Genomic DNA, 23137 nt, shown 5'->3' with positions numbered 1-23137 from the left:
GCTTCTTCGGTGACCGTGGACCAGTGGTTTAGCTACAAAATATGGCGTCCTTACCCATCAGAGAATCCCTCCCTGCAGTCCCAACCTCCTCTGTTTTCAAGATAAGGAATGGATTGATGCTACCTTCTTGCCTGGACTGGCCTTGTTACACTAATCTCTGCCTTCCAGGTAGTTGGGATTACAAACATGCCTGGCTAGACTAAAAGATGATGACAGGGAGCCATGGGGCTCAGACTGGCAGGAGCTGTGGCGTGCACACTGGTTCCGCATCACTCAGCAGGGTGAGGACAGGCAGGCACTGCCCCACCTGGCTCTCCCTGCCCCTGGAAGGCAGGGACCCTCACCAGGACATGAGGGGTTCCCAAATGTGCCAAACCGGAAGCTCCAGGACCAATAAGAGTGGCCGCTTGTGAAGTCATCTGCTCACCCCGCTGACTCACTGCTGTCCTCCTTCCCTCTACCTTTCTGCTTAAAACTGGGAAGGGGGAGCAGGGGCTGGACAGGAAAAGAGGAGAGGGAGAAAGCAAAGCAGCGTGCTGAGTGCTCACAGGGCCTCACAGGCCCCATCTTCAAACCAATGAGGAAGGTGATGCTTACTCTCTATCTTGGACGGGAGGAAATTAAGGCTGGATTGCTTAGCAACGGGACCCTGGTCACCCAGCCAATAAGAGAGCTGGAATTCAAGAGGTGCAGTTCCTTCAGCTGGCCTGAAACAGGACAATGTCTAAACAACTCCAAGCTAATTTTGTGCTGGGTGGGAGTTTACAAACGTGAATTAAACGGGACTTAAGATGGTCTCTAGGAATTCACATTTTGGGGGGTGGAGGGGTGTCCCCTGCCTCTTCCTTCTAGCATGCATTTGGACAGATCCAGAGCATGTAAAAAATCTGTGTGCAGCTTTCAAAGGAAATCCACAAAGCTGCTTCCTCTCCTGGGCCCTCAACACCTCTCAATCCCAGAGCACCAGAGGACAATGTGACCGGGAGACAGAGCGAAGCACCCAGAACACACCGAGCCCTAAAGAAAGCCTGTGATGGCTGCTGGGCTGCAGAACCATTAACCTAGGTCCAGTCCCAGGTCAGAGGGCTGAAGGAAGGCGATTCACTGAGCTCACCACAATAACTTGTCCTGACAACCAGGCCCTCGATCAAAAAGCAGGCTGAGTGTGTGTAGACTCTGTGTTCTGCCATCGGGCCACCTGAGGTCCTCCTCCACCGCAATGCCACGTGGGATGAATCCCAAACAGAATTCTTCCTGCTCAGGCCCGTCACTGCTTCCCCGTCCGTACCTAACACCACCTGTCACGTGGACGCGACAGCTGGAGTCCTAGAAATCCACCCTCCCCACCATCCTAGGTCCTTAGTAAGCGGAGATTGGGAAGACGGTAGTTCCAGGCCAGCCCAGACACATGTGAGATCCCCTTTCCAACCAACAGCTAGGCAAGGTGGCACATTCCTGTCATTCTGGGTATATGGCAAGCTGAGACAGAGAGGGTCAAGGTTCCAGGCCAGCCAGGACAAAAGAGTCCGCAATACTCCACCTCAGTGAGGGAAGAAGGAATATTGGTTCGTATCTCTCATCTCAGCCTAAAATAGGAGGATCAACGTCCAGGTGAATGCCTAGGTAGAAAGCAAGATAACCCAATAAATAAATAACCATGGCAAATGAAAAGGCTAGAGGTATGTCTCAACAGCAGAGCACCTATACAGAAAGTAAGATCAAAACCCCAGTTTTGGCTTCCCACCAAAAAAAAACTATTAGAAATAAATAAAATTATCTTTAAGTGGGCACCAGAAGCTCACACCTGTAATCCTAGCAACTCAGGAAGTTGAGATCTGCGGATCATGGTTCAAAGCCAGCCCAGGCAGAAAAGTTGTGAGACATTTATCTCCCACTAACTAAAATTAAAAAAAAAAACCAGGACCAGAGCTATAACTCAAGTGATACTCTTGGGCAAAAAAAAGGTCAGGAACAGCACCAGATCCTGAGTTCAAGTCTCAGAGCTGATACACACACACAGACACACACACACGCAGAAAATTATGAAATGTTATCTATGAACGCTTCAATGATTTTAAGTATAGCCATGTCTTGAGACCAAAATATTCAAGAACTACTGTCAATATTTTAGTGTGTAGCTCTCAAAAATAAGAAGTCTTTTTTTTAAGCCTCATCAAAATCTCACTCTTACAATTAGCAGCTGGCAGCAAAGCTGTGGAGCAGAATTTAGAAAAGAACCAGAATCCACAACTCGCAACACGTTCCCTGACTCACGGGCAGACACTCTGGGCCTGTCACCGGCGGCCCAGAGACACGCTTGCTCATTCAAACCTTCCATTCCACCCCCTCCAGCTATTGTTCACATGGGGTCTCCCATGTATTGCTCTCCAGTCTAGAGCCTCCATCATAGCTGGGAATACAGGTATACGCCTTTGTACCTGCCCCACCTCCCCCCGCCACTGTCTCCCCAGTCTCCAGTGCTGCTCAGATGGAACTTCCTCAGTTAACCCCTGACAGGTAGACCTGGAACCCAGAGTGAAGTGATCAGATGATGGACTGAGGCCAACAAGAACAGAGGAGAGGCTGTTGTAAGATTCAGAATCCGACACCCCAAATTCACCCTCTGCCGCCCCAGCTTAGCCAGGTAGACATGGACACTGTTTTCAAGTATGAACCCACAGCAACCCCCCCCCTTATAAAACCTTCAGGAAGACCAAGATGCAGTTTCCACAATAGCCTGACCATTCAAGTGTATCATATGCTAACTGCCTGCAAGGCCTCCTTGAAAGTGTTTCTCCCGCAGTGATGGCATGAGTGACAAATCACAGGAAACTGGCGGAAGGTGCCTCCCCTAGGATTAGCCCGATTGGCTGGCGTTGAGGTCATACTTTAGACTAATGCTCCTGATTGGCTGTCAGTAACACTCTACTCACTGCAAGTACCTCTCATCTAGATCTATGAATTATATTCTTTAGAGCAGTGAGTCATGGAGGCCAGGCACTGCTGAGCATTGCATTATTATTATTATTATTATTATTATTATTATTATTAGGTCAAGAAATTCCGAGGTTGGCTCCAGGCCTGTTCCCACAGAAGAGAAACGTGAGAGGAGTTTCTGGGAAGCAGAGTTGGTGAGGCCCTGGGGAGGGAGTCCTGGCTCACCAAGAGGCTGGACAGCTCAGAGGAGGTGATTTGTGTCAGACAGTCCTAACACGTGGTTCCCAGAACAGAGCTCTAAAACAGTGCCAAGAAAAAAAAAAGTACTAATACTTTTTTCAGGTTGAATGTTCCGTAACTGCCCGCCTCAGATAATGCTTGCTTGCTGGAAATTCCTGGGGAGTTGATTTTTGTCAGGAAAGCAAACCAACAGACTATGAAGACTACAGTCACCCTCCCCAACAGACACACACACACACACACACACACACACTCACACACACACATACACACACATACACACACATACACACATACACACTCACACACACACATACACACACATACACACACATACACACACACACACATACACACACATACACACACACATACACACATACACACACATACACACATACACACACATACACACACGCATACACGCATACACACACACACATACACACACTCACACACACATACACACTCACACACACATACACACACATACATACACACACACATACACACGCATACACACGCATACACACATACACACTCACACACACATACACTCACACACACACATACACACACATACACACGCATACACACACACATACACGCGCATACACGCACATACACGCACATACACGCACATACACATGCACATACACGCACATACACGCACATACATGCACACATACACACACATACATACATACACACACATACACACACATACATACATACACACACATACACACACATACACACACATACACATACACACATACACATACACACATACACACACACATACACACACATACACACACATACACACACATACACATACACACATACACACACATGCACACATACACACACATACACACACGTACACACACATACACACACACGCATACACACGCATACACACACGCATACACGCACATACACGCACATACACGCACATACATGCACACATACACACACATACATACATACACACACATACACACACATACACACACACGTACACACACATACACATACACATACACACACGTACACACACACACACATACACACACACACACACACACACCATGCATCCACCAGATACTAAAAGACCTTAAGTTGTCTCCTTATGTTTTTGCTTTTAATTTTAAATCCTTCCGTCTTTAAAAGCAGCACCATGTAGATTAGCAAGGACAGCTAACACGGGATCGCATGAAACCATGGCTGTGCTTTGCGTTCCTCCTCCTCCTCTTCCTACTTCGGATCCTCCTCCTCCTCCCTTCCCAATCCTCTCCTCCTGCTTTTCCCTTCTCCTCTTCCTCATCTTTTTCTTCCTCCTCCTCCTCCTCCTCCTCCTCCTCCTCCTCCTCCTCCTCCTCTCCTTTCTCCTGCCCCTCTTCCCCGCCTCCCAGCCTTCTCCTTCCCCTCCTCTCTTCCTCCCCTGACAAGCCCTTTCCAGGGGTCTCTCTTCACCGACATCCTCCCTGACCAATGGTATTCACTGTCCCCGGTCTACAGATGAGGAAACCAAGGCACCAGATGCTTACTGACCTGATAAGAGAACAACGAGTCTACAGTGCCTCACACTGGGCAGTCGTGGACCAGGCACGTTGGCCTAGGGACATGGGCGCTAAGACCCATGTTCTCTCAGCCTTTTCTCTTCCTGGCTGGTGTTGGGATAGAAAGTCCAGGCTAGGTGGACTGCTAGGCTAGCAGTCCGCCGCTTGAACCATCCCCCAAGCCACTTTTGCTTTAGTTATTTTTTCAGATTGAATCTCTCTGCTTTATTTTTTTCTCCCACCCCTCCCCCCCCCCGACCTCTGGGAGGATTCTGGCCACCGTCTGCCTACCTAAGCAGCTTAGACGAGAGGCAGGGGCCACCACACCTGGATCGTTCATCCAGAGGACGATTCTGCTCACTTGTGTTTTGTAAACCACGCTAGTCTTGAACCTCACCCATTGTTAGAGCTGTGAGCCGCCGGGCCTGGTGCCCTGAAATTGCCTGGGATCCCATTAAAATGTAGCTGTTGGTTCCATCTGGGGTTGGACAGGGCCTGAGGTCCCGCTCTGTCCAGTCGCTGGCTGCTGGCTCCCTAGTCCTATTTTGTGGCTCCAATATTGCCACCTTATGGTCACCCCAGAGAGCTGTTAGGAAAATAATCAATCAATCCACCCTGAAGCCAGGCCTCACCCTCTACCAAATCAATCGAGCAACATCCCTGGTGGGGGGTGGCATTAGTGCTAGAATTTTCCAAGCTCCCCTGAAGTTCTAGTGTGCAGCTGAGGCTGACAAACACAGTTCTACAGGCCATGAGCTGTGTGGAGCATTGGGATGGGGGGGAGAGGGGGAGGGAGGGAGGGAGGGATCAGGTATAATTGCTCACAAGATGTGTGAGTTTCACGAAGACCACACTCCAACACCTCCCAGCTCTCACAACCCCTTAATAAGTACCCCTAACAGCCTGCTAAATGATGGTAGCCCCCGCTTTCCTCCAGGTATCCAGCCGGCCCAACCCCACCTATAAACTGATTCGGTTTGTCCCCCCATCCTTCCCCACAACCCCCCACCACCTCCCCAGCACTCATCACTCCCCAGAGTGACCTGTCTGACCTTGAGCTCGAAGGCGGCCGTGTCCACCCTGACCCGTGGCCCTGCCTACCAAGGCACAGAACACCCAGCTGCTTCCCAGCACCCATCCTACTCAGGCTACACGAGGTGTGAGCACAAACACCCCACACCCCGCCCCCTGACTGACAGAAAGGAGTCTGGGCTGTCTGCGTCTCTTGACACAAGCCAACATACTCACAACTGACAAATGAAAAAGAAAAGGGAAGGCAGGGTAAAGTATAGCGTTTTGAGGTTTTCTCTCTTTTTAAGAAAATTAATAGTGCAAGCACATTTCTTTCTCTCTCTCACATACACACACAATATATAATTTATACACACTAGTAAAACTGTGGTTTAAGGGGGAAATAAGAAGGACATAGAAAAGGGACTCAAATGGCTTGATGGCGTGAATGTGGGCTTTCCCTGCGCCTTCTCTCTCCAGGCCCCTGTGCACACACGCCAAAGAGCTTTATCCTACCAGTCTCTCTCACTACCCTCCTCTCCCCAGTTGCTTTTCACTCAGCATCACTTTTTCCTCTGGGAAGAGGGAGAAAAGAGTTAAACAGAACTCTGCACACACGCACGCACACATATGTGCACATGGACACATGCACGCTAACCCTGGGTCTTGAACCCTGGGTCTGGGCACTGTCCCTGAGCTTTTATGCTCATGACCGGTGGTCTACCACTTGAGTCACAGCTCCCCTTCCGGCTTTTGAGTGGTTCATTGGAGGCTCAGGGAAGCTCCTGCCCAGCTGGCTTTGAACCCTGAGCCTCCTGAGAACACACCCATGATACATCACAGCAGCAGGAGCAGCGCCCCGAGAGGAGGACATGACACTCGTCTCCACCACCATCTCCCCGCTCTGCTCTGGTGATGTCACTCGGCTCTGTCATGGCCTGTCACCCCGTCAGGTCTTGGACCCCGCAAACACACCTCTACGCCCGAGGGAGTCCCTTGGGAGACTGGAAATGACTTGGGCTCCTTCCATTTGTAGGAAAGAGGGAGCCCAGCAAGCCTCTGAAAACAGTGACGCTAGCATAATCAATGTGTGATGCTTTCATCACCTTGGGAAAACCAATGCCAAAAGGTCCTGGACAGTGGCCAAGATGACAGGAACTCACCAACCATTGCCTCCCAGCCCCCGGCCTCAGCTCCTCCCTAAGCCTTGCAGGGATCTCCAATCCGTCTACACCACCCTCGGGTAGAGCTCCACTCCCCCCTCCCCCCCAAATGCCTCCCTGTCTCTCCTCGGGGAACAAGGAGTCCCGGGAGAGTCCAGATGTATAAAAACTAAGCAGGATCTCATGTGGAGGTGAGGGTGGCGGGGCATTGACCTTGGACCTTTCAACATGAGTCCCAAACAAAAGCCAGGAAGTGGACAAGATAAAAACAGCTGAGTGGCGGGCGGTCTGGAGGCCTGAAGGTCATCCCTGTGGCCTGGTAGTCCTCGCCAGTCCCTGGAAGGCCCGTGGGAGAAACCCTGGAGCAGTCCACCCCTGCCCTGGCCCCAGAGCAAAAAGGAAGGGTGCCAGGCGGGTTTCGATGGAAATAGCGAAACACACCCTGGAGGGTATGGGAGGAAACACCCTCCAGGTCACGGGTCCGAGGGCTCAAGTGGGGTCTTGAACCTTCAGTGGTGGTCCTGCCATGCCTGCATGGCCCCACTGTGACACATGGGCTGCTGTTGAAAATATAGAGATATAATATGTGGATGGATGGATGGATATCCAGCACCCTCAGAGCCTTCTCTCCACTGAGCTGAGGTCTCTGTGAATGACAGGCAATAATAACTCACTCAGATCCAAGGCTCGGCCCCATCCCAGCGGTCAGCTGCATCTCTGCTTCCCCATCCCCATCCGTGCACACTCGCCATTCAGTGGGTTTAGGTCTTCAAGACAGAGAGGAGCCAACTCAATGGACTATTTTAAGCCCAAGTGCAGCTGAAGAGGAAGCTGGGCACGGCAGATCTGGCCCTGGCAGTAGACCGCCCTTCTCACCACCTCCTAAGTGAGCACTTAAGCTCTGGCTCAGGCGGCAGCTGCCGCCTGCCCACTGAAGAACGGCTCTGTTGCTCTTTGTTCAAGGCAGCCTCGAGTACTCTTAGCAAGGCTGAAATGGAAAAACAAACTGGGTTGTGAGGTGGGGCTGAGCCTGCACTAAACCTGCCTGGGCTTCACATGAGGCTTCAAGAGGATTTTTAAGGTCCACACAGCCAGACCATCTATTAGGAGTCATCTTTGGACCTTCATGAGGGGCTGAGCAGGACAAACGTGATTACGTCACATTCAAGGTAAAACCAAGAGAAGATGCTCGTATAACGTTAACTGTGGCTCCATTTTTCTGTTGTTGTTGTTGGCTTGTTTTTAACCCTAGGTTGCAGGTCTCTGGGGGAAAAAAAAATGTGACTGACAATTCAACTATTTTTTCAGCAAGCATACACCTTTCTCACACCCTTTCCAGGCCCTCCTCACTCTGGGTGGCACCTAGAAGCCCTGAAAGCAAGCTTAGCTCTTAACATAATGTTTATAAATCTGCTTCCCAGCTGGATTCCACACGACAAGCCCCAGTGGAAACGAAATTATCTGAAGTCAATAAAGATATCACACGCTCTCCCACTCAAAGGTCCTTTCCTCCCTGATTCCAGCCAGTCCTCTCTTAGAAACTTCTAAAGACACCCCTCCCATACACACACATAGCAGAGGGATCGTTTCCTGTCCTTCTGGCTTTTTCCTGAATGTGGTCACTAAAAATTCCTGTGGGTATTACTTGCCTGGTGACAAATGGGGATTGGAAGAGGAACAATGGAACAGACACTGAGCACCAAGCACCCTCTCTCTGGATTTCACACCCAGGATCCTGGGAACTGTCTTCTACAATGACCATCAGGGAAGATGGGGGATAACACTCATCTTTGTGACTCGGAAAGTCCTTGTTGGTCCTCGCACAGTGGGGACAGAGGATGACTGCCATAGAAACTACACTGTGAACTGCACCCGGGGAACAGCCATCACAGAGAATGCCACAGCCTCAGTGCTGTGATTACAGGGCAGTGCGTGAGACTGGAAAGTACAGGCTCAGCTCACCTCCTTGTAACTGGTCAATGTTTGCTGCTCAAGACCCAACCTCCCCTTTGGAGGCCTGAGACACAGGAGAAGAAAGGGGTTTGTCTAAGGTCACTCAGGACAGAGCCTGGAATGCTTGCTCCCAAATCCCCCATCCTCACCATTTCTGGTCTGGACTGCTGGCTGCCAGGGACAGGCACCATGTCTGCTCACATGAAAACTTACATTCAGTGAGTCTACTTTGTTCTAAGTGCTATGCTACAGGTTAGGGACATGAGAAGGATGCTCAGGGTCACAGGATTTCCCGAGACAGCAAGAGCACAGAGTGGACTTTCATGATGATATAAAGAAGATGGAGATGAGGGAGTGGCAGGCAGAGAGGACAGCAGAGATCCAGCCACATGGAAAAGCACACTGTGGAAAAGGGGTACAAAGGAGGGGCTGAAGACAGGCTCTGCACCTTGTCCACTGACATGATCCAGTGCAGCCACCGCACACAGTAGGTGCTCATAAACATCAACTGGACTCGCTGTCTGATTAACCGGGTATCAACTTGGCATCCATGGAAAGGTTCCAAGCTGATGGAGAAGACGATTTGACTAAATTCTTGAGGACTTGGCTGTGGCTGCTTTGTAGAGAGAGACAGTGGGGCCTCTGAGATCCTGCCAGGGGGCAGACCGTGTGGACAGGAGATCCTATCCAGTAGAAGAATGATGGAGGCAGAACCCTGAGCAAGCTGAGAGATTGGAGATATCGGATATTTGGGCTTGAGCTTTCTGATGAAGAATTCTTTCTGGTGGTAATGAGATCCGGGCGTGTTGAAGATGGGGTAAGGAAGATTCACTGTAATGGAGGACAGTAGGGAATATGAGACACCAGGCTATCTGACGCATTACCACTGCATGAGCCGTGTCCTGTTTCCTTCTCACCACCAAGCCGCCACATCCACGACTTTGTCCTTCTTGAACAGACCAAGGGGAATCTCAGAGGTGAAGTGCTAGAGCAAGGACGGGAATGTCACCGAGTGGGGCTTGGGCCCAGGGAGCCCGAGCCTCCACCCGTGACTGTGAAGTTTCTCCGATTCACTGTTCACGGGTCCAGCTGTGTTGTGCGTTCCCTTAAACCTCACTACCCCTGATAACAAAAGATGCCTGCAAGCCAAGGGGGAGGAGACTGCCCGACTGCAAAGACGCAAAGTTCCCAGAAACACTGGCGTCAGCTGCCAGCCAACAGGCTATTATCCTTGACCCATCAGAAAGAGAAGCTGTCCTGAACCTCCAAACTGCGGGAAGGCCGCCCTCTGCCTCCCACCAGCTATGACAAAGCAAAGCCCTTGGTGATCGGGGAGGCACCCTCTCACTCTCCAAGCACAGGAGCCATTGTGGCACCATCTGATTTCTTTTCTACCGCATTACCTCCTCGGGACGTTGAGAAGTAACTGTGAGAAACAGGTCCAGCCCACAGTGAGGTGCATTCTGCCTCTTGAAAGATCTTCCGGGGCGGGGCGGGGGGGGGGGGGGACGTGGGAGATAGCGGAAAGATGGAGGGCAGATATTTATTCTCTTCAGGTTTGTTCATGCCTAACCAGGCTAGGCCCAAGTGGAACTTTATCAAATTGACCTCCACCTTAGCCGGCCATTGGTCACCTTGCTATGAACCAAGAATTCCAAGCTTCGGGATGAAGGAAACGGAACTGCTGAGTTAGCCAGCTCCGCTGGAGACCACATGGTAAAGTTGTCAACATGGCAGGGCTGCTGAGTGCAAAATGGGGAGGGGGGCACACAAGTCGTGGCTCTCTCAGAAGAAATCCGCCAACTCCTGTGTAACCCCTCCACCCACCTTCAATGTTGTACATCCTTTCTGCATCCCCTGCCAGAGAAGGCGTAAGTTGCCAGAGTGAGTGTTCAGCTCTCTCGTCTGTAAGTCCTCCAGCATCTCACTCTGTAAAGTGGGGGTGGTGGACAGTTAGTGTCTTAGGACTTCGATTGGAAGGAGTTTATTTCCATTTTAATATCCTTTGGGGAGAGAGAGCTCATGAGCCAAAGAGCACCTGCTTCATATAAATACTTAAAGGAAAATAGCCCGGGAACTGCCACAGCAGCCATAATTTCTCCCAGGGCCCCGGACTGAAGGAAGCAGCATATTTCTTCCGCTCTGGGAGGCAGTTGCCTCTGCCACAGAACAGGCTGAGAGGGGCACCACGGCTGGTGTTAAGCCTGCGCCAGGAACATTTTCCACCAGCTGCCTGCTAACTTCTCCCGACAGGCTGTCTCCTTTATCCCCTCAGCGGCTCGTCTTCTCATACAGGCAGGCCTGGCAGGCCAGCGGGTGTGGGCTTCTTCACTCATGGAGGGCCCGTTGCTCCTACAAGAATGTTCTGGCAGCCCTCCCTAAGCCTGTGGCAGTCCCATCTCTGTGCCTCGCAAATGTGGTACTGTTTTCCATCCCTTCAGGGTCCAGCAGTTTTGCCAGTGTGTTGTGAGGCTCAAGCTCTTTCTTGCCCACTCACTGTCCTCAAGAGTTCTTGTGAGCTATGGAGCAATTAGATTTCAGGTACCCACTGTGTAAAATGGGAGCTTAGAGACACAAGTGTAAGTGTGTGTGTGTGTGTGTGTGTGTGTGTGTGTGTGTGTGTAGAAATAGAGAAAAAGAGAAAAAGAGAAAGAGAGAAAGAGAGAAAGAGAAAGGCTATTGTAGATATGACACATGGCAAAGTGTATGACATATAATAGAGCATAAACCAAATCTTACAAGCTTTGGGTCCTGCAAAACCTGAACCAAACCTCCCCTGCCCTTCTCGTCCTCAAACTTGTGCCGTTCTCCCACGTAGTAACTGTATCAATGCCAAACCAGCACTGAGCAAGACCAAAATGCATCCAGGGGTCCTGGCCAAGAGTCACAGATGCCTTGGAACCTTCCAGAGCATCCGTCCACCGGTAATCTCCTCCACTGATGGACAAGTTCCAGGACAAGAAGCTGGGCTCCCTTAAGGCTTCCTTAGCCTTAGACAGGTACACGGCTTCACCTGTCCTCTGGGGACAGAGACAATCATGAGAACACACCTGGGAATCCCTCAGCCCAACTGGAATTAAAAAAAATAAATCTCCAAATCCAAACCCCAAAAGTGTTCCATCAGCAACAATATGTGACCCACATAGGCTCCGCATATCTGTATTGATCCCATTTTGTGTGACGGATTTAGACATTTTGCGGAGGGATTTCCAAGCCGTTCGGCCCCTACAGGGATGTTACGTCATCAACAGAATGCACGTTGCCGTTTCACGGTTCTCGGGTCTGCAGGGCTCTGTGTCCTGAACTGCATCTGTCCTCCCACCTAACCCCCCAGGCCACTCAGCCTCGGGGCTTTGAGGAGTCAGGAGCCTGTTACCCATCCCCACAGGACTGCTGTGGGGATGACACCACTCAGGAACGCGGACGGCCGTCAGTACAGGTTGTCACCACAGGATTCTGGCATCAAAAACTCACCATCCCCACAGCCTTGGTAAGCATGGGAGGGGCGTGGGCAGTGCCCCGCCTACTGTCAGGTCATCTGAGAGCCCACAGACTCCCGAGCAGGTATCAAGGCACAAGCATGGCAGCTGTGCACTGGAGGCTTACACGTGTGGTCCCAGCGCCTCAGCAGGCTGAGATTTGAGAACCCCAAGTCAGAGCCAACCCCGGACCATCAAAAGGCCAGAAGTGAAGGTGGGATTCAAGTGGGAGAGCACCACCCTTGAGCAGAAATGAATAAATAAATAAATAATGGCTAAGGGACAGTGTTCAGGCCCTGAGTTCAAGGCCCCCCCACACACAAAAATAATAATCAACAAACATAGATTTCTGAATGGCAAGGCGCTCCTGGGAGCACGCTGGCATCACAGCTGACACGCCCAGCCCTCCTGCAGGACCCGCCACCTCCTCGGTGTGGGCTGCAGCAGGGTGAGGGCCCCAGGAGCAGACGGCCCACGTTCCGTGAGTAGATGCCTCTGACTAGAGAGACGCCGATCACACAGGCCCAGGTAGAACTGTCGCTGCTCCTGCGTTCACTAAGGAAAACATTTGTACCATCCAAGAATCCACTTGGCTGAGGGAAAAAATGCTAGGACACACCAGGGACCCACCTGGCTGGAGAGAGCGGCGGACTGCCAGGAAGAGCCCGTGGAGCCAGGAGCGCGGGACAAAGAGCGGCTTCCAGGTGAGGAGGAGCTGCTTGCAACAGGGACACTGGGGAGGCAGCCATTGCCCCCTGCCATGATGGGGCAGAAGTCACAGGGTGATGCCACCCCAGGTCTGGCAAACAGCTGCTCAACAAATAAACCCCTCTTTCCCATGAGGAAGGGGGCGCCCCATGTTTCCTTGTGCTAATGATTGCATCTTCAAGCGTGTAGCCCCATTTCGTGCAAAAGCTTGCTGAACGTATCAACTGGCTGGAAAAGCAAGCTTTGCAAGGAAGGAGAAGCATCTACTGCCGTGGATGCTGAAGGTCAATCCTACACATACCCACCCACCACCACCAGCCAGAAAAATTATCCTCCTCTACCCTCAACACCAAGCCTTAGGCTCAACTAAGTCCTAGAGCGCGTGATTATGCGTGTGTGTGTGTGTGCATGTTCTTGGTTCTGAAGCTCCACCTCAGGGCCAGGCCACTGTTCCTGAGTGTTTCTGCTCAAGGTTAGCACTCTACCATTTGAGCCACAGCTCTATTTCCAGCTTTGGGGTAGCCAAGCGGAGATAAAAGTCTCACGGACTTTCCAGTCCAGGCTGGCTTCAAACCAGGATCCTCAGATCTCAGCTGGGATGCTAAGTGTGAACCACTGGCACTTGGCTGTTTCCTTCTAAGAAAGGCTACGTCTCTCTCCATCTCCAGTTAATCAGCGAAAGTCTAGAAGTAGAGGAGAGGCTCGAGTAGTAGAGCACTAACTATAAACCAAAAAACTAAAAGCCCTTGGGTTTGAGCCTCAATAGTGGCAAAAAAAAGGTAAGGATAGAGAAAAATGTGAGACTATCAGAGGAACAGAGAAAATCTTACATTTTCACTACCTAGGGAGATGAAACTGGGAGAGATCGGACACAGAATTCTGGATATTCATGCAACGTTTACTCTGGATTCTCAAAACTACTGTTTATATTGGCCATTTTTAAGGTTTTCAGATGCTAAATGGATGTAATGCCTCAAAGGAGAAAAAAGAAAGCACAAATCCATTTGGAATAATTTTCTTTTACAAATTTACGTTATTATATATTGAAATACAGATGTAATAGCATAAATGTATTTAAAGTAAAAGACTCATGACTATTCAAGAAAGCACTAAAATGTGCTATCAAGCTCCGATTGCACTCAGGTGTTAATAAACAGAGGCACCAAACACCACTACCCACATTAGAGCCGACGATTAATATGAAATAGACCCAATATCTGTGCCACCAAACAGAAAATTCTTCCCTCTTTCAGATTATATGGTTACCCCATAAAAATGCTAACATATTTCGAGTCCTAAGTAGGGTTTTCAAGGTCTCTAAGCCAAAGTTAAAATTTTCCAAGAGAAAAACCATCCTGCACTACTCAAGCAGCCTCTATTTTTCCTTTTTTTTAAGCAGATAATAAACGTCCACTGTGAACACCATGTAACACACTGCCCCGTCTCCACTGAGAGGCTGTCAGCCCCTCTGAGCACTGAGTCCATCAAACTAGTCCAGGTTGAACCATGTAAGACGAAGACTTCAAGGAAACAGCCTCTTCCCTGCTGCAAGGCAGGACAAGAGCTACCCACTGAAGAACATGCTTTTTGCTTTAGGAACTAGGAAAATCAGAGTTCACTGGGCACTAGTAGCTCCTGCCTGAAATCCTAACTACTCAAGAGGCTGAGGTCTGAGGACTGTGGTTTTAAGCCTGCGAGACACTTATCTCCAATGAACCACCAGAAGACCTGAAGTGTCGCTGAGACTCAAAGTGGTAGAGTGCTAGCTTTAAGCTGCAGAGCTGAGGGACAGCGCCCAGACCTAGAATTCAAAAACAGAATTCGCTTCCTGTTCTGAGCAAAAACTCTGAATCTGTTTCGTTGAAAGAAAGAGGAAAGAGAATAGTATCATTGAGCCAGACAATTGTGGTTTTGTTTCTGTAGGGAAATGGCTCAAATCCTGCATTTTAAGTCCTAGGTATCTGGAAACTCGAGGTATTTCCTAACATTTGGTGACGACACTTGGAATATAACCTGACAGCTTTTTTCTATTTTGTTGATGTTTGTTTTGGTAGGGGGTTTCTGTCGTTGAAGCAAAAAGGGGCCACAGAAATGTCCAGAGGGAAGGTAAACAAAAGCAATCATGGTACTCAGTATACATACGCTATGCAAATAGTGAACAAATGCAGCTGGTGGCAGGGACATTTTTGAAATTGCCAGTTAAATAACTGCTCTGCATCAAGCACTATTATTTCTGTTGACATCATAGATGATTGCGCTAAGGGTCCAGTGAAGTGAGACCACACCTGGCCCCCTGGCTTGATGAAGTAGAAATTCTCCCAAATGTCCGTCCTCTTCCCATTCGCTTTATTATTTTCTTTTATTGTCGGGGTAATGTGTAGAGGGGTTAGAGTTACATTCTCACACGTTGATACCCCTTCTCGTGTTTTGGGCCCTATTTCCCTCTCCCACCCCTTTCCAATCATCTTGTTTCCCCCCTCCTCTTCCCCTGTTGTTCTTAACGTACTATGTATTTCTCTTCTCTTCCCCCCTTCTCTCTCTCTCTCTCTCTCTCTCTCTCTCTCTCTCTCTCTCTCTCTCTTTGTTTTGCCCTTTGGTTAATCTCATATTGTTACTGTATCTGACTTTGTTACCTGGAACTTTGTATATACACATTTATTTGTTTATTCCCCATTCATTTTTTCCTTCCAGCCTGCCTCTGGCAGTGATTCAGCCTCCTTTCTGCCACTCTGATTCAGGTCTCCCAGCCTCATCCAGCTTCATGCGCAGGAGTCCCACGAGCCTAAGCCCAGCCACGCCAGCTGACCCCGACAAGGCTGGGAAACTGAGGTGTGCAGACAACAAGAATGAAGGGCTACACTGAATCACGAAGACAAAAACTTTAACTACTTCAGATGCTGCTGAGGTCTTGGAATAAACTTGAGTAAGCCAGGGGCCCACACAAAGAATGGCTCCTTCTGAGCCTAGGGGTGGGGAGTGGGGACGCTGGGCGGGTTCTTGAATAGCCAGACAGGCTTTCCCAGCAGTGGCCCTGTGGCGCCCAGGGCTCAGCCCTCAGCAGCAGCAATTCCTTTCTTGCCTGTGGCACTGGCCCGCGCTGGCCCGCTTCCATTAACTTTCTGTGATGTGTGTTCCAAATGACATCACTTGGCTTCTTTGAAATTCAAAAAGCCCAGATTAATGAGCCACAGACTTCAAGCCAATTGGCTGCGCCATCCATCACAGCTGACCACAGCTCTGGGAATGGCACAGAATTCCCAGGCTGCTGTTGTACACAGAGACCTGGGAGAGACTGGAGCCCACAGCGGGGTGCTCAATCCTTCCTAGAAATAGGCTGGGAATTAAATAGGCCCATTCCCACCTGGCACTTTATTGAGAGAAGTTTCACCTCTTCAAATGCTGTATTAAATTCCAATCTCGTCCAAAATAATATACATTTAATTCCTCATTCTACCAATCTATTGAAAATATCCCTTGGCTGCCTTTCAGGGAGGGGAAAAAAAAAACCTGATATGCATCGTGAACTCTCACAGATTTGGTGGCACTATTAAGAACACTCACCTACATATTCAGCCAAGGCCCTTTTTATTCCATTCCATTTCCCCAAACTCTTCTCTGTAATGTCAGAGCCACAAAAGCTAGGAGAGGTGCCCAGGTACAGACATTCACCTTTTCTTGCACAGAGAAAATGGCATTAACATTCATGAATGAAAAATATAGATCAAACTAATTACCTCCCTTTCTTCCAGAGTAAAAGGCAGTCTAACGCCATTCTTTTGGATATAATGCCATTTGGTTCACAGAAGGGGTTGTGTGTGTGTGTGTGTGTGTGTGTGCATGTGTATGCTCTAAAAAAAAAAAGATGGTGTTTGATACGTGTGACTCAAAACCCAGATTAGCTAATTAGCTGGTATGTCTGAGAATGAAACGAAGAATCAATATGCTATGGAAGCTGCTGAAAGCTTGGGAGAAATGCCACCGCCAGGTGGGCCTAGTTCAGGAGTGCCCAACTTGCACTGCTGGTGAAGGAAAAGACACTTGTTTTCTGAAATGATCTGGAAATGGATTGGCGCTGGGTAACTAAGGGTTTCCAGCAAACTGTAAGTAACTTTTTGGAACAGTGATGGTTTTCTTTATGGATAACCAAAATGTCATCCTTAATTAGGAAAGACTTACACTCCACTTAAAATAAATAAATAAGCTGGGTGCGGTGGCTCACGTCTGTAATCCTAGCTACTCAGGAGGCTGAGATCTGAGGATCAAGGTTCAAGCCTTGTGCCAGCCTGGGCACAAAAGGACCTGGAGACTCTTATCTCCAATTAACCTCTAGAAAAATGGGAAGTAGAGCTTGGCTCAAGAGTAGGGTCATAGCCTTGAGCTGAAGAGCTCAGGGACAGTGCACAGGCCAAGTTCAAGCCCCATGACCCACAAAAGTAAATAAATAAATAAATATACCTATTCTGTAATAACAGTTGGTGGAGATATTCATCATATAGAATTTATCCTGTCTGAGTGGTCCAAGAATGATTTTTTTTGCAGGAAGAGACTAAGACAGAGACCATTCCTTTCATAGCTGTGTCACTTTCAGTCCTTAATGATCCCATCTTGAGTTCCAAAGGAAGAAAATCAGAAAATAAGATTCTTTGTCACCCAGGTGCTAGCCCAGCCTAACCTGGCACAGCTTCCAGGATGGAATGGGATGAGGCGAGGAGATCATGGTCGAGACTCCTACAGTGTTACAAGGAAATGCTTTATCTCAGATGTCCCCAGAGCCGGATAAGAACAGGGCCCTGTGCCTCACCCATTGTCTTTGCCTTATCTGCTGGTGACAGAGGCTCCCTGCAGACTGTAACTCAGGGATGGGGGCAAGGGAGGGACTGCCTCACTCAGCAGAGTGCATCAGAATCTTCAGACAGTATTATTTGTCTATATGTAAGTTCCCCCTGACAGCTCCTCTCCGGGGGGTTCCTCCATTGTGTAACCCTAATTCAGCTGCTACCAGGTCTCATGAGACTGAGACCTGCTCCAGGCAGCCTTGCCAAGGACACACAAGGAGTATGTGCCGTGGACGGACTCAGTAGCCATTCCACAGCCCTTCCCTAAGGACCAGACAAGCCACCAGTCCACAGAAGGAAAGGAGGGAAAGGAACTGAGTGTGGCAGCCAATGGGGTAGTCCCTATCCTGACGACGTGAAAGGGAGAGTTGCTCAGGACACTGATGAAGGGTGGCCTTGCCCTAAGCTGGGGTGGATAATGATTTTCCTCCAAGACTTGAGTGGGTCACCCCAGGACACTCAAATGGTTTCCCCCCAAGTTGCTCCAGGAAAGTGAATGGGCACGTCACCCCTGAGTCCTCAACAGACTAGCGTCGCCGCCTCACCTCTGATCACGACCCCGGTACCGAGTCAACCTCCACTGTCCCGTGCTTGCACAAGGACACCCCCCCGACATTGTACCCCAGCCCAGCCTTTGCTCTGCCTCCCCCCTTCATCACCTCCCTCCTCCCAGCATGCCTCGAGGCCCAGGGCCGAGGCACCTGCTGCCTGCAAACTTATCTCCGTTCGCATGATTCTGAATTTCTTTCCAGTGGCCCACAGTGGACCTTTGTTCCTAGGTGCCTGTTCATTCCTATTGCTGCTTTCGATTAAACTTAGAAAACCCCAGTGCTGGAAGAGTCTCCGAGAAGTCAACCCATCCATCTGCGTCCCTGCACTGAGGTCCGCTCAGATCCTGTGTGTGGGGCTCGCCGCTGCCACCACCCTCATTCTCTCTGTTCTGGCTGTGTCACCGCTCCCTGGATTGTGGGCAACTGGTCCCCTGACGTCACCAGTGATGGACAAGATGGGGAGAAGGGCAGACCCCCAGAAACAGAGCCCACCTGATAACCTGGAATGACATCCTGACACACTCGGTGCTTTTCTGGCCCACTAACACATCCAGGGCCCCTCAGCAGGGCAGAATGGAATGGTGATGTCCGAGGTTAATCTGATTGCAGATAGCTTTTTGTGTAGACAAGAGCCTCGGGGTGGGTATCTGCCCAGACACCCCATACAGACCCAAAGCAAGAACCCAGTCTACCTGATCCACGGGGTCCGCGGGGCAGGCAGATCCTGAGAAGGCCACTGCAGAGCCTGGCATTCACCTGTCCACCCTCGCTGGTGGACAAGAGCTGGCAGCTGGTGGAGGCAACTTGCAGAGGACGCTGTGGCAGCCACTCCTCACGCTGGAAGCCCTTGGTGGGGGACTTCCTTCTGGCCTTCGTTCCATGTCTGCGATTCAACCAATCGCCGGCCAAAAGTGCTAAAAATACAAAAACCACATCTGCACTGAACACAGACTCACTCTTTTTCCTTAGAAGATACAGCCGTTCACATCACTTACACATTACACTGGGTATCCACGTAAAGTAGAGCTGACTTAAAAGACCCCAGAGTATGTGCACTGGTGGTACGCAAACACGAGCTATTGTGCAGAAAGACTCAGGCATCCGGAGAGGTTGGTGTTTGTAGGGGATCTTAGAGCCAAGCCATTGGGGATGCAAGAGTGGGGATCACATGCCTATATAGAAATATCAGCCACGGAGAGCTTTTCCCCTTACAAGGCAGAGGTGCATGGGATAAGATCTTCCCAGCACCTGGAGCTTAAAAATCCAGCACTACCCAACCTTTCTGAGGGCCAATATGAGACCACAGATGGAAAATTCCACGTCATGAAACTTGTGGTTCGTGAATAGGACAGCAAATGGCCATCAGGCCATGTGAACAAAGCGAATGAGGCATACCTGAATTCTGCGTGAGGCGTGGGGTTGCCCTCCTGGTGTGCACATTCAGGTATGACAAAAATAAATCTAAGTAGATTTATGCTACCATCCCCAAACAACTAACAACTGGGGCCCCAGACTACCTGGGAATTTGGTACCCACCCATCCCACCCTTGCTTTATTTCCCAGTTAGAAATAATGAGGGGCAGGAGACAGAGCTCAGTTCATTTTATCCAGATACAAACTTACCTGCCTTCACAGGCTAACTCTCCTCAGCCCAGCCAACAGGCCAGTAATTTCCCCCAGCTATGCAATAAATCCCAGCTTCACTTAGAAGCACCATTGAAAGAAATCGAATCCCAAGAAGACGATTATGTGTCACCAAAATAGTATGAGTTGCCATCTAATGGCCTTTAATAGAGATTGTCCAAAAGAAAGTTAGAAATACGCCGTCAAAAGGAAATTTAAAAAAAAAATCCCTTCCAAGGGCTGGAGCCCAGGGGCCAATGCCTATAATTCAAACTATGCAAAGAGGCATAAATAAGAGGACCGTAATCCAGGCTAGCCAAGGCAAGAGGGAGAAAGATCCTACATGAGAAATAACTAAAGCAAAAAGGGGCTAAGCGCAGGAATCAAGTGGTAAAGCACCTGCCTGCTAGCAACAATAAGATCCTGAGTCCTGAAATCAAACCCCAGTACTGAAAACAAACACCCTTTATTACTAATATTGTAATGGTTTTATTCCTAAAGGCGAGATAAGCCCGGTGTGAATTTATTAGAACTTCACAAGGCCTGTTGAAGAAATGAATCTGCTTTCTCAAATGGCCTGACTGGCTCCCATTTATCTGAGTTCAGAAAGGTCTCGGGGAAGAAATTCCCAAAGAAGTACAGGCTCCTGCTTCTGTTGTCTGCATGCACTTTCCCTGCTATTGCCCAGGGAAGTATTTCCTGCCTAACCATCATTGTCATTTTCCTCAACTGTTGAATTAACACCTCAGGTCTCCTGCTTCTACAGTCTCTAAAGGAGAGAGCAGTCTCCTGCGATCTGCCCCCTAAATTATGTAATTTGTAGCCTGAAATCAGTCTTGCTTTTTGCTGCTTCTTCTTCCTTTATTGATTTTTATGTCTAAGCAGAATTTTTTCAGGCACTCTTTAACTTGATTCTGATTTATGGGCGTAGAGCCATGGAGTGTGGTGCTTTAGGGTGGATATAGGAACTAAAGGGACAGGACAGTCACACAGCAGAGTGAAAAGAATGTTTGGTTGTGTTCAATCCAGTGGATAATGACCTATAACCCAGAGAACAAGCTAATATGAAAATTAAAGTGGGGTGTGTGTGTGTGTGTGTGTGTGTGTGTGTGTGTGTGTGTGTCTCTCCTAGGGCTTGAACTCAGAGCCTGAGTGCTGCCCCTGAGCTATTATCTTGTTCAAGGATAGCACTCTACCACTTGAGCCACAGCTCAAGTCCGGCTTTTTGGTGCTCAATTATGAGTAAGGGGTGTCATAGACTTCTCTGCCTGGGCTGGTTTTGCACTGCGATCCTCAGATCTCAGCTCTCTGAGTGAGCCACTGAGGCCTAGTTTAAATGCAGACATTTTTTAATGAGGGTAGAGTTAGTTGTGACCAAGTAATTTAAGATGGTTGTCTAATTGTCAAGACAAAGGCAAATGAGTTCAGAGGAGAAGGGCTCATTATTGAAGTTTAGTTCATTGTTACTGTACAGATAAAATTGGAGGGGGCATCAGAGCGAGCAGAACGCTTACCCTTGGGCCAGGGGTTCATGTGAGTCAGAGATAGTGGAATATCCTTCAAACTAAACTTGTTTGTGATATTCCTCTTCTCTGGAAGATAATTTATGCATCCTTAATCCACTCGATGTGTGTTAAGTATCTATTTTGTGCCAGGGGTACTGCTGGATTAATGGCAGAGAGAGAACACAAGTCCAGAGCCTGTGAGCCCAGAAAACCACAGTAAGGAGCCATGTTGGAGGGCAGTGACGGAGGCCTAATGGCTGAGATGATAGTTCCAAGAGGGAGGAGGCAGATCCTAGAAATCATTAGCAGAACAAATCAACGGAAGTGATTGTCTGCAGGCCTTCAAGCCTTCATCTCCAGTGACAAGCAACCAAGCAGGAAATAGGATGTCAGGGAGGAAAATATACAAGTTCTGCAAAGTGCCACTGATGAGGAGAGCCAAAGAGAGACAAGCAAAGGTTTCCAGAGGGAGAAGAAGATGGACAGCTCCTCTTCAACTGGAGAACCCAGAACCTGGTTCTGACTGGATTGGAAGAGGCGAGACTTCAAGGCATTCTGGGTGAGGAGATCACATAAGGCACATGAGAGAAAGGGAGGGTTGGGGGGGGGGATCCTCGTAGGGGAATGGGCTGGACTTGCGAGGAACATGGCAATTTCCAATGCCGGGCCTTAGAATATGGAGAGCAAGGATTTGACTTGCCTTCCACCAGCAGGAGAGGAAAGGCCTCCAGACAGGAGGAGACAGGGATCGAGGCAGAGCTTCAGAACTGCTCCCCCCACTTGCCTCCCAAGTTAATGAGACATATATCATCTTCTCTGAGCCTAATTCCCATCGCTTTGGTGACTTGAGAACAAACAAAGTGGAGTGAAATGAAATCCCTTCCACATGGCCGAGCTGGCTTCTCTCCAAGGAGCACAGACGGCAGGAGGGGGTGTGGGTAAGCCTCACCCTTTCGGACTGCATGGGGACCAGTAGCTATCAGATCAGCTGGTAGATGCCAAGAAGTGTCTATAATGGTCAGAGGAAAGAGAACTTTCCAGAGAAACTGAGTGAAATTCTGGCCTATGGGAGTCCTCTTGCCAAAGGGGCTTGGAATGCAGAGGGGGCATCAGACCGAAAGATGCCTTGCCTTGCTTCTGGCAGAGCCAACTCCCTCCCAGGAAGGAGCTGGAATTGGAATGGCTAAGCGGACTTTCTCTCTGATCTATAGCAACCTTGAGGCACTGGACTGGCCCCAGCCAGTTGGCACCAAGGCTGTGCAGGGGAGAAGTGGGGATTACAAAGAAAATGAAAAGAACCCCAGGGCTCTGCAGGATGGGATGTAGCAAAATGGTACTAGACAAAACCTGAAGCTAGCAGTCTGTGGTATGCAAATACACCCTGCACGCTCAGATCTACACATCTGGATTCCTCGGGGCCAGAGGCCACTGCCATCCGTCCACACACGTCTGTCTTGCTTCTTCAACTCAAGACTTCCAGAGGACACACACACCAGTGTGCTTCTTAGTGTAGATGCCGCTCTACAGTAGACGAGAAGACAGACTGAACTCATAGAGAGGGAGTGGA

At 49.4% G+C, this 23137-nt stretch overlaps 1 protein-coding gene across 1 annotated transcript in view; it reads right to left on the bottom strand.

Moving 5' to 3' along the window:
* Positions 1-23137, bottom strand: part of Agbl1 (AGBL carboxypeptidase 1) — a 388588-nt gene that overhangs the window by 346881 nt on the left and 18570 nt on the right. Inside the window, 1 exon segment of the mRNA XM_090321447.1 lies at positions 19199-19356. Within this exon segment, the coding sequence (XP_090177573.1) occupies positions 19199-19356 (158 nt within the window).

Source organism: Megascapheus bottae, chromosome 30, assembly GCF_031878675.1.
Source record: "Megascapheus bottae isolate mThoBot1 chromosome 30, mThoBot2.hap1, whole genome shotgun sequence".
Lineage (NCBI taxonomy): Eukaryota > Metazoa > Chordata > Mammalia > Rodentia > Geomyidae > Megascapheus > Megascapheus bottae.
This window is presented reverse-complemented; position numbering and strand designations above follow the sequence as displayed.